The sequence below is a fragment of the Etheostoma cragini genome, chromosome 20 (genome assembly GCF_013103735.1).
Source record: "Etheostoma cragini isolate CJK2018 chromosome 20, CSU_Ecrag_1.0, whole genome shotgun sequence".
NCBI classification, from domain to species: Eukaryota; Metazoa; Chordata; class Actinopteri; order Perciformes; family Percidae; genus Etheostoma; species Etheostoma cragini.
This window is the reverse complement of record NC_048426.1, coordinates 5,087,680-5,100,069: the sequence shown is the minus strand read 5'-3', so window position 1 is coordinate 5,100,069 and position 12,390 is coordinate 5,087,680. Positions and strand designations below refer to the sequence as shown.

At 40.4% G+C, this 12,390-nt stretch overlaps 1 protein-coding gene across 11 annotated transcripts in view; it reads left to right on the top strand.

Moving 5' to 3' along the window:
* Positions 1 to 12,390, top strand: part of smoc1 (SPARC related modular calcium binding 1) — a 69,318-nt gene that overhangs the window by 33,442 nt on the left and 23,486 nt on the right. For 8 of the 11 annotated variants that reach the window (XM_034858046.1, XM_034858044.1, XM_034858047.1 and 5 more), the window contains 3 exons: positions 298 to 387; positions 1,131 to 1,211; positions 11,749 to 11,941. In XM_034858046.1, coding sequence (XP_034713937.1) covers positions 298 to 387; positions 1,131 to 1,211; positions 11,749 to 11,941 — 364 coding nt within the window. The remainder of the gene's footprint in view (positions 1 to 297; positions 388 to 1,130; positions 1,212 to 11,748; positions 11,942 to 12,390) is intronic. The other 3 variants (XM_034858048.1, XM_034858052.1, XM_034858055.1) reach the window with 1 other exon arrangement.

The window sequence follows — 12,390 nt, the reverse complement described above, 5'->3', positions numbered from 1 at the left end:
CACTCATGCAATGAGGGGGGAGGGTCTCCTCATGTGAGTGTATGTAAGCATGCGTGCGTGTGTGCTTTATGGTGTGATGGCGATGGAGTGTGCTAAATGTGCAGCTTGATCATGTTAAGAGTGTCAGTGTGAGGAGTTGATTTGTTGATGGATGACAGAGATGTGGGTGACTGTTCTTCTATTATTCAATCTGTCTCTTCCCTGTCTGTCTTTCTGTCTGTCTTGGCCGGGCCATGTGCAAATCCCAACCATTCAACAGTTCTGGAGAGTAGATTGTATTAACCTCAATAATGGTAGTCTCTTTCCGTTTCTTTCTCACCCTCAACCCAGACGATGGTTCCAAGCCCACACCCACCATGGAGACTCACGTCCCCCCTGAGGGCGAGGGTAAGTCCCCTCTAACTAGTCCTCAACCTGTAACATAGCAATTACATTGTCACTTAGTTAGCTAAGCTGCGTAGCATGTGTTCATACCGATGCTCCGCCATCTTTAACATATTGTTTGGTGAGTGTTGGTTGGAACTGACTGTATGGACTGGGAAGCTGCGAATGAATTACCCATTGGGATTAATAAAGTGTCTGAACTGAACTGAATCACCAGCTATTTTGATAATCGATTAATTGGTTTGAGTCCATCTTTTGAGAAAAAGAAAACATTCAGATTCCAGTTTCTAAAATGTGAACATTGTTCTAGTTTCTTCTCTCAGTAAACTGAATATCTTTCAGTTGTGGACAAAGACATTTGAGGACGTCATGTGGGGCTTTTCACCATGTTATGACATTCGATAGACCTGTTTGATCTATCAACTAATCAATTAATCATGAAAGAATCAACAGATTAACAAACAATGAAAAGAATCCCTAGTTGCAGCCCTCATTAAATGCGAAACTCCAGCTGTCAAAAATACCAGATGACATATTTGATATTTTTGGAAAATACCGGGATCTCAGATGCAATTTTGATTTTGGTTTTGTGGGGAAAGCTTGGCTGCTCAAGCGTTTGAAATATGCAGCTACTGTTGGATCTGGCGTGGCGGACGAGGTTCAATAAAGCTTGGCTGTGGTAAACTCTGTGGTCATCTAAAAGTATGGACGTTATTGATCTGTACTCTGTCTTCCTGTCATTGCAGAGATAACTGCTCCAACACTGTGGATTAAACAGCTGGTTTATAAGGAGAATAAGCAGAACACCTCCGCTTCCAGGAAGCAAGGTGAGACAAAGAAACCCCTCCTTATCCTGAGAACTTCAGGCTGGTCTATTGAATGCATCATAAAATAACACTTAAAATGTTTAGGGGGAAAAAAAGGCAAAAGTTCGTAATTAGTATGAAGTACAAGGTATGCACGATTTGAGGAAAAATATGCGTTAACGTTGTTAAATATCGTGATAACGATGTTACTTGCAGTGTTTCCCGCGAGTTGAGAAATTACTTGTGGGGGTGGGCGGTGCAGGATGTGAAGGTGCTGCGTGTGACGGCTGGGTTCAGTAAAAAAAAAAAAAAATGGTCAAACGAAGGTGAAAACAATGACTGCAAAACATATCACATAATTCAAAAACAAATAACTATTTACAGAATAAACAAATGAAGAGTAAAAGATGATACAGATGAAAATATTGCAACACTATGCAGCATCTGACACAATTTCAGGGTAGTTTTTAGGGCTGCACGAAATGAGGAAAATGTATAATATGGCCTAACATTGTTGAATATTGCGATAATGATATTACTTAATAAATAAATATGTTAAAATGTACTTAGTTCTGCCTTTCTGCTGCTTAGTATTCTGCTAAAATACAACAAATTGCCCGTTGAATTGAAAACAAATGACAAGACATGTAGCCATTATGTGCTTTGTCAATTTAATGTTTTTTTTTCTTCTGTTTTTTGCCATATGTTAACAACTCAGCATTAAAATACCGGTAACACTATAATATGATCCACACAGAAAGTCACATGTGATTATTATTTGAACCACTGTCTCCTTCCAACTCCTGTTAAATCACATAAAACTAGGACTATCAATTCTTGCTCATTTAGTTTTTTAGATCGTTGGTCTTTTTTTGAAGTGTTTTATCTGTGTTTTGGGGATCCTTAACGTAGCCTGCTGTTCTGTACTATACAGGACCTGTTGCACTCATTACGATCTCATCTGAGCAGATTTCTGTCATTCAAACAACTCTACGACAACTGAGTTGTAGTTTAAAACTTGTACAGACAATTTTATGAATTTAAGGGTTTTACTTGGGTTCAAGTCCATAAGTGCAGTTAATGGATACAGGCGGGGAGAACTGAAGGCTCTGTTAGCAACCATTAGCTCCGATATAAAGACAACGAGTGGGGGGGGGCTGCCGCGGACAGTCTGGACAACCAGACTCTGATAAATGACGTTTGGGGAGCTTTCATTGCAATGTTGCCGCAGTGTTTCTACGGTTTTATTAGTTCAGTTAAAGCGGAACTCTCACTCTAATTTGTATTTCATCTACCTGGGTGGGTCTCAATCTCCCTGGGTGGTGCGCCCAAGTAGACCCTACCAAGTAGAACCTACCCAGTAGAACCTACCCAGTAGAACCTACCCAGTAAAACCTACCAAGTAAAACCTACCAAGTAGAACCTACCAAGTAAAACCTACCAAGTAAAACCTATCAAGTAAAACCTACCCAGTAGAACCTACCAAGTAAAACCTATCAAGTAAAACCTACCCAGTAGAACCTACCAAGTAAAACCTATCAAGTAAAACCTACCAAGTAAAACCCACCAAGTAGAACCTACCAAGTAGAACCTACCCAGTAGAACCTACCCAGTATAACCTACCAAGTAAAACCTACCAAGTAAAACCTACCAAGTAGAACCTACCAAATAGAACCTACCAAGTAAAACCTACCAAGTAGAACCTACCAAGTAGAACCTACCAAGTAAAACCTACCAAGTAGAACCTACCAAGTAGAACCTACCAAGTAAAACCTACCAAGTAGAACCTACCAAGTAGAACCTACCAAGTAAAACCTACCAAGTAGAACCTACCCAGTAAAACCTACCAAGTAAAACTTACCAAGTAGAACCTACCAAGTAAAACCTACCAAGTAAAACCTACCAAGTAGAACCTACCAAGTAGAACCTACCAAGTAAAACCTACCAAGTAGAACCTACCAAGTAGAACCTACCAAGTAGAACCCACCAAGTAAAACCTACCAAGTAGAACCTACCAAGTAAAACCTACCAAGTAGAACCCACCAAGTAAAACCTACCAAGTAGAACCTACCATGCAGAACCTACCAAGTAGAACCTACCATGTAGAACCTACCAAGTAAAACCTACCAAGTAGAACCTACCACAACCACTAGCTAGGAATAAACAGATAGTAAAGTGAACTCCATCCTGCCGTTGTCAGTATTCTGCTAAAATACAACAAATTGCTTGTTAAATTTAAAACAACAATCTTTTATTGAACAACTTGACCATTGAATGGAATCGAAAAAGACTACACTAAAAAAGAATAACAGATACATTATAAAGTGTAATATTTTCTTTTAACTTACACCAAAGAAATCTCCAAATGTCTTTCGCAATGTGTCGCAGCCTTCTGCGATGTGTTTATTTAGCCGGTTGATATTGCGTTGACAATAACAAAACGATATACTGTGCAGCACTATAAAGTACGCAGTCAACACAGAGTACCCATAGGTTGCCAACACAGAGCCACAGTTTCATATGGGAAGCCAGCGAAGGATCACATCCCTGACCATATCACTGATAAACCCACCTCTCCTCCCTGTGTAACCACCTACTCAAATATCATTTTCAGGATAAAACTATTAGCCACATATTGATTTTATGATGAAAAGAAAAGTAGCTCAAACCCTAAATAAAGTGAACACTCTGAAAGTATCAACCGGTCTCCAGTGTGACTGGTTTCAAAGCAACCGGTTTCAGATGAAATGTAAAAGACTTTCAGTTTAAAGACAGCCGTCTGACGCTGGGATTATGTTTCTTGGTTTCTTTCCTTTGGTGTAATTTGTTTGGATTTCTCTGTCTCCTTTTTGAATTACGCCTCGACATGTTCACTACCCTCTGGGCATCTGGACGCCTTTCACGCCCCTGCAGCAAGGCAATGGGTAAATGTGGCTGAGGGAGTGTGTGAATGAATATTTTGGTTAGCCGATATATGGGACGGATGTTTGGCTTTTATTAAATAGCCTTCGAAATGTGCTTTCAATTGTTTTATTCGCATATTTTCATTTATTCAAGTCATTGTTCAGTGCTTAAGTAATGTCTTCTAGCCACAGAGGCGGTTCAGTTGAGTTTTAATGCTGCATACTGTAGTTAAAGATAATCATTTTTAATGAGACTGATATTTGCTAGAGATACACATGTTTGGAAAATAAGCATATTCATTAAAACAGACTTCCAATCAAATTCTGTGTCCCGAGCATCAACGCTATAATCAAATTAGAGAAAATACCACATGTTGCGGGACGCAAGGTTAGCGCTCTCTCCCACCCGATACAGCACACAAACAGTTGATTGTAATACGGAGTTTCTGAGTATTTTGAATGATGGCGATGTGGAAGGGGAAACTGTGGTCAGGGCAGCACTGAGGGTTGTATTTTAGATGAGAGAGATTCACTGTGACAGCTCTTTGAAACTTCTGTGGATACACCAGCTTCCTGTTTCCAATTAGCATCCGGTGTCATCAAAGTACAAGAGACAAGGCCGACTGAGGGAGAGATGTCATCACGTTTGAGACATGAGTGATGTACGTCTACAGCTGCATGTGATTGTCTACTGTGTGTGTGTGTGTGTGTGTGTGTGTGTGTGTGTATGTGTTTAAGAAGGAGATCCAATGCCTGCGTTCGTGAGTGATGTAATATGAATATGCATGCGTACTGTACATGAAAATTTCCTAAAATGTGTTTCTGTGTGTATTATTCAGAGTTCGGAAGCAACAAAGTACTCAAATACTGCACTAGAGTTGTGCTGTTCTTCAGCATTTTTATTTTGGTAGACCTCAATATATATTATGTACAATATATCCACTACCTTATAGAAAAAACCCTATTGTAACAGCTGTAGTAAACACAGCCGTTATGTCCAATATTCACATTTTACATCCACTATAAGACATATTCAATCCTATAAATATATCCTTTTCTTCTCTTCACCCCGAATACTTTTTTTTCAACCTCCACTGAATTAAAAACATTAAAATCCAAAAATCGTTCACGTAACCTGACCCGTCTTGGATTACATTCAGTTAGAGCTCAAACAATAGGTGGAGTAAATCAATAAGCCAATCGACAGATCATCACACAGCAACCATTTTGATTCCATAACCGGTATGTTTAAAGCAAAAGTGCTAAAAAGATTCTGGTTTCAGCAGGATTTGTTGCCAGTTATTCTTCAAGAACAAGAACAGATATTACAAGAACAGATATTACATGTTTTAACATTTAAAAAAAACTAATAAATGAATCCTATTGGTAACAATGGGGAGTTAAAGCGCCACATTTTGACTTGCTAACCCCTTGTGTTTACACGTAGCACTTCAACTTTTAACACACAGTAGAATTTAGAGTTACTTAAGCAAAGGATTTTAAGTTGTGTTATTCATTCTCTCAGGCCCAAATCCAAAGTCTAAAATGGAACACAGACAACAGGAGCGATAGCCTGAGAACATTACACTGAACTTTCTTTCTTTCTCTTTTTCCTCCCTGCTAAAATTACAAAGCAAAGAAGCTTTGGTGCAACAAATCCTCAATATTTGAACTCTGTATTTCTTTCCCAACACGCTGGAGAACCTAAAGTGCTGAGAAAGCAGCCCTCTTGTGTGCACATGAGCTACGTTATTCATTTAAAGGCCTTCTCTCCGGATACTCCATAATTTTGATAGAGAGCGATGCGGAGATCACGTTAGTGAAACGTGTCTGCTTAGGCAAAGAGATGCAAAGTCCATTTTTCAAAAGGAAGCGATGTTGCCAGACTTTGACGTGCTGTTGTTCCAATGTTGTAAGGAGGGGGAAGCGCTTTCTGTCGTGCAGCTCATTTATAACCAGAAACTCGCTAACTGCATGATTTTGTATGGAAATCTGCATTCTCAAAGGGAATTTTGTTTCTTTTAAACGTATTTGCATTTGTAGTTTGAGGCAGCACGACGCGCCGGGACCAAACATGCAAACACGAATGTGTTGAAAAGTAACACGATGGTCTTGAAAATTACGTATCCATTTTATGATTGAACGCTCCATCATCTCTGGTTTTGTTGCACTCCAGGTCATTAACACAGACACATGCCCCTACATACCTACTCACAGTTCCCCTATTACTAACACTTCCACTATTTTAACTGCAGGCAAGGTCTGCTAGAGACAATATTGCAGTGATTAGCCCACAGCTGAAAGCCATTGGAGTGAAGTGAAGAGGAGCGAGCGCTGGGTGGTGTGGGGGTGGGTCCAGAGAAGGAGGTATTAGGATAGAGAGAAGCAGAGAGAGAGAAAGAAAAGGAAAGTTAATGAATGAGAGACAAAGGCTTAGAGGGGTGGGAGGAAGGGATCAAAAGAGTGATAAAAATGTGTACGATAAAGGAAGAGAAAGAGAAATCTGAAAAAGAGAAAACGATTTAAAAATAGTTTCACTTGGTTTGAAGCCTGGAGGAAGAGGGCCAAGAGAAGGCATTAATCAGGACAAGCCTGTTCTCATCAAAGATGCTGCAGATGTTCCTTCTATGTCCTTTATCAGTTTGCCCCGAAGAAAAAATGACCACAACAACGGGCAAATTGTTACAACAGTTCCTGACATCCCCGTGTGTGGGTTTCCTCTTTTTTTTCCAGGACAATTTGTTTTCTGGCGATTCATTTCCTGTCAAGGGAAGATGAATACAATTAAAAACAAACAAAAATAAAAAATAAATGCTTCTATCCAAGACAGGCAAAGAAGTCGCAGATTGAATTTCAACTCCACACACAAAACCGAGAGGGTTACATTGCGAGCGTCCAGCCTTTTTCCATTTATATGTATAAAAACAATTTCTTTTTGGGAATCCTAGTGCCTGGCGCCAGCAGAACCTCTGTATAATAAACAGTGCTAAATAATTTGGATGTGAAGGAACCTTGGCGAGGACCAGAGCCACAGCACAGTGCTAAGAACACTTGAGTGTGAGTCTTTGCAGGAGAAAAACGTCTTTTGTGTAAGGACACATTTAGTTCTCTGTTAGCAGACATGATCAGGAAGCATGAACACCGCATCTCACAGACACAGAGACACAGAGACACACAGACACACAGACACAGAGACATAGAGACACAGATACACTGACACAGAGACACGTAGATACACACAGAGACACATAGAGACACACAGAGACACAGATACACAGACACAGAGACACACAGATACACTGACACAGAGACACACAGATATACTGACACAAAGACACGCAGATACACTGACACAGGGACACGCAGATACAGAGACACACAAATACACAGAGACACACAGATACACAGGCACACAGATACACAGACACAGAGACACACAGACACACAGACACAGAGACATAGAGACACAGATACAGAGACACGCAGATACACACAGATACACTGACACAGAGACACACAGAGACACATAGATACACACAGAGACACACAGAGACATACAGATACACAGACACACAGAGACACATAGATACACAGATACACAGAAACACATAGATACACACAGAGACACACAGATACAAAGAGACAAATAGATACACAGAGACACACAGATACACAGACACGCAGATACACAGAGACACACAGACACACTGACACAGAGATACACACAGATACACAGAGACACTAAGATACACAGATACACAGACACAAAGACACAGATACACAGACACAAAGACACGCAGATACAGACACAGACACACAGAACAAAAACAGACACACACACACACACACACTCCTCTGGTCTGCTGCTGAACCTGCCACCACTGCTATCTCCATCCTTATTACAGATTACCGTAGAGGACGGCAGAGGACCATCTTGCTTAAAGAAATTAGTCTGTCCCCTTCTTCATGAAATTCTTCAGTACTCATCAATGTTACTGAAAATTTACATTAAGTGAAAGACAGATTTGAGGAAATTGATTAGTATTGTGCTGTGTGGGCCATGGATTGAGGTGTGTCTTTACTCCTTTTTGTCTGCCATGTAGTGTTTGGATTGCTGTGGTGAGTGATCTGCTGTGTTAGCATTAGGGAGACATACAGTATCACGTTGGCCAATACAAATACTGCCAGGTAGAGACTGAGATGACCTGAAGGCTTAATTTTTCTGCATAAAACTGCAAACCAGTCTCGACAGGGCTTTAAATTGACATTGTAGTTTACTAGCCCATTCGACTTGGGGTTGAATGAAGCAAATAACAGTGTGTCTGTTTGAATCGGCGGGATGCAGAAACAATGTGAGAAGTCTGGGTTGCCAGATTGGTCGGTTTTCCGCCAAGAAATTTGGGACGGTTTTGTGTGTTTGGGTTGGAAATGGAAACTCTTTATCTGTCAACCCTGCTTGTAGTACGTATCCTACATTTCCAATTCTGTTGTGACGTGTCATGTGACTAGGGTACGTGTCTAGCGTGTGTGGTACTGGTTCGAGCTACGCTGAAACAGAGAAGACGAATGGAACGGTGCCAAACAAACCAGAGTTGCTGAAATTTAGTATTAAAGTTAGTACTAGTGGAATTGTCTGGTAACTTTAAAAAAAAATCTACTAGTCATGTTGGCTGGTGATAAAAAAAAAGTACATTTAAAGCCCTGCATGCATCGATAGATTTTTCTTGGCCACTTGGGCGCAGAACAAAAAGCTAAAAATTGCTGTTCACACAGTAAGCTGGCATGGAGCCAAAGTTGCATTTATTTTGAGTCGTTTCTTGGAAACCCGACAAAAGGTACTCCAATGTTCACTCTCCTTTTAGCTCTGTTTGGGTCTCCGCTAACTCTTGAGAATAAAATCAAGATCTTTTGCCAAATGTTCAATTTTCTTAGCTAGCTTGCTACACCTGGAAACAAGTTTTATGGGAGCGGTGATACTGAACTTGTTGTCGTCATCAGAGAGAACACGCGGAGGCTCTGTGCAAACATCCGCGCATCGCCAATTTTCGGTGGCCGCGGATCCGTGCGACCCTCTCCGCTACTAGTGGTAGTGTTGCGATCTACCATGCTTGTGTTGAACTCGTCCATGTGGATAGCATAAACAGATCTACATTTCCCCTCCAGGGTCCACAGCTGTCCATTCCAGAGTATAATGGAGCAAGCCCTTTCAAACACAGGCGGTCATTTGATTCAGTGTTATGTAAGAATGGATAATGACCAGTTTAAGTTAGGGACGGTAATGCTTCTTCCAACACTGTTGTGAGTAGAGCTCGACCAATGAAGGATTTTTAAGGCAGTTACCCATACAAATATTTGGTTATTCAAAAATCCGATATAACGGCCAATATATATACACACACATACACACACACATATAAAAAAAAATCCAGAAACATGTAAGAAACTATAAACAGATTTCCCTAACAGTTATTTGTAGTTCTCACTAAAATAATGATAATAATTAGTTTTATTGTCACAACAGAACAGAGCAACATCAAACTATATTAATGTTCTGATATACAAAATGTATAAAATACAAACTTAAGATATGAAACTTTAAGTCCTTTGAACAAAAACACAATATCAAACTATTCATATTGGACAAACTATTCAACGCCAACACACATTACATGGTTGATTGTGAGATTTTTTTTATTTTTTTAATATTCATTCATCACAATAATTTGTCTTTAGAAATGATTCCGATGAAGGAATGTATAAAATATTATCGGCCATTATAAATGCCGATACTGGGAAATGCTTAATATCGGCACGCCGATATATCGGTCGGGCTCCAGTTGTGAGGCTGAGAATATTCTAGTCCCACATCTAATTTCACAAGCTCCTTTCCTGATGTTTTGAATCAGGCGGTGACTGTGTCATAATGTCCTAATTATGCTTTGGTTACTGGAACTGTGTGAGCTGAGGCTACCAGCACTCATGGCTACTAACATCTTTTATCAAATCCACAATGTGAAAATACCTCACTGCCATGAAGTAAAGGCTCCAAACAGTTAGCGTGAGCTCCTATTGTGGCTCGATGCTTCACAGCGCACTTAAATGTAAAATAAAGAATGGATCAGGAGCAGTAAAAGAACACTTCGTCGTCATGGTTACAACCTTAGCATGAAGCTCTGTTGTACTTGGCTTAAGAGTGAGCAATGGACTAAATGGATGCGAATGTAAATACAGTGTGGTGGGACAAGGTGTTGCAGGAGCATCTGTCGAGGGCCGAACAGCTGTTGTTGAACCAACAGATGTGACAGATCGTGGTGGGTAAAACCTTCCTGATGCAGCCTGAGGAAGGACTAGTAATGGTTTTAATGGATGACCAGTGAAACATGACGCTGGATACAGAATGGTTGATACAGCTGGTGGTGGTAAATAGCAGCTAGGTTTCTGAAAGGGTGTTGTTGATGCCCAGTCCTTTGAAAACAAGCAACCTTGGATGATACGGTCACAAACTGAGATTTGACAAAGATAAATCTTTAATTAAGAGCCACTCAGTTGCTTTTTCAATAACTTTCTAAGTTGTCACATTAATGGTTCATTTACCTTCAAATGTCCTGGTTGTAGCTTTTTACTGAGATTTTTTTGCAAAAACTCAAAAAGCTAATAAGTGGACTTAGAGCTGAGATATTTTTTTGTCAAACTACTCAAGTTCTCCAAGGCAATGCTCAAAATGTCATCTGTGTTTAACAGACATATAGTTAGTCCAAATGAAGAATGCCTGACGTCCAGTTGTATTATTGGCCATATGCCCATGAATCATTGTTAAAGTTATTTGAGCACTGACACTCAAACTTTTTTAATAGCTTCCTGCTGCATGCAAAACCTTGCAAACCTGTTCCCCGTCGCTACTCTCACAACTCAAACCTACATAACTCTGCTGCTGTCCTTCTGACCAGACACAGCACATTTCTGCTAGACAGTGTGTGTAGAATCCAGAGTAACTCTTCAAACAGCAGCAAAACAAAACAGACATGACAGCCGAGTCAGCAGCAAAAATATAAAGTCCAAATAAACAGTTGGTCTAAAATGTGACATGAAGAATGATTAATAGTTTAGAGTGTGCTTGGCTGATCATCGAATGCAGAATCTCTAGGCAACGGGACAAGATTTTGGCAACGGTGAGCATTTGTACTCTGAGTATTACTGACCAATCACGTGTCAGTGGCCTTCGGTTTCATACAGGTGAACAGTCCGTGTGGAGATCAAAAGAGGTGTAACGCATTGGTTGAAATGCAACCTCAGACACCCCCAGAGGCTAAATCGGCGTTGGACCAATAGACGATGGGTTCCAAATTTAGTAGTCCGGCCAATCAAAATAGGTTGACAGCCAACTACAAAGATGGGCAATTTCAAACTGTTTTTTTCAATTTTCAGTACATGGATAGAAAGATACCATTTAGTTTAAAAGTTGCTAAAACACTAATTTGTTTTATTTAGTTGTGAGATGATTATCTTGAATTTGGTAAGATATCCAGGGGGTCTACAGTCTTTCATCTTATTCTACACCAATCCCTTATTCATCTTGTGACTGATGATCTTTTTGTGTGTCTCTGGTTTCCCCGATTGTGGTGCCTCCGTATTGAGTGTGTTTCTCACGGTTTTAGAGAAAGTTCCCTCTTGTGACCAGGAGCGACAGAGCGCACTGGACGAGGCTCGGCAGAATCCTCGCGAGGCCATTTTCATCCCTGACTGTGGGCCTGGAGGCCTTTACAAACCAGTCCAGTGCCACCAGTCCACAGGCTACTGCTGGTGTGTTCTGGTGGACACAGGACGACCCATTCCCGGAACATCCACCAGGTAACATCATTTATCAAAAACAGCACTTGCAGCATTTTTTTTCGGCCAAAGTGACAATACATTGTCTTGTTTTTAGGTGTCTTTGCCAGTAAAGTCTGTGAATTTAATTTATTTTAAGACTACGGCTGACTCCCATTTCTCATCTTACCGTTATCCCCAACCCCTTGAAACCAAGTGGTAAGGGCTAGGGGTGAAAACACCCCCCTATGAAATGGGACACCACTTGGTTTCATCACCAAACATTAATCACAAACTCCCAAGATGGCGTCCGCAGGTGTGTCTATGTGTCGATTGCTTGGGTTTTGACAACAGTGTCATATGCATTTTTATATTTTATAGTAATTTTATGTTCACTTTAGGGATGCAGAGGCAGATTTTCTTATCTGTGTAGTACTTAGGTCTGTTTGCAATACACATGTGTATACACACTGCATGGTGTGTTGTTTATC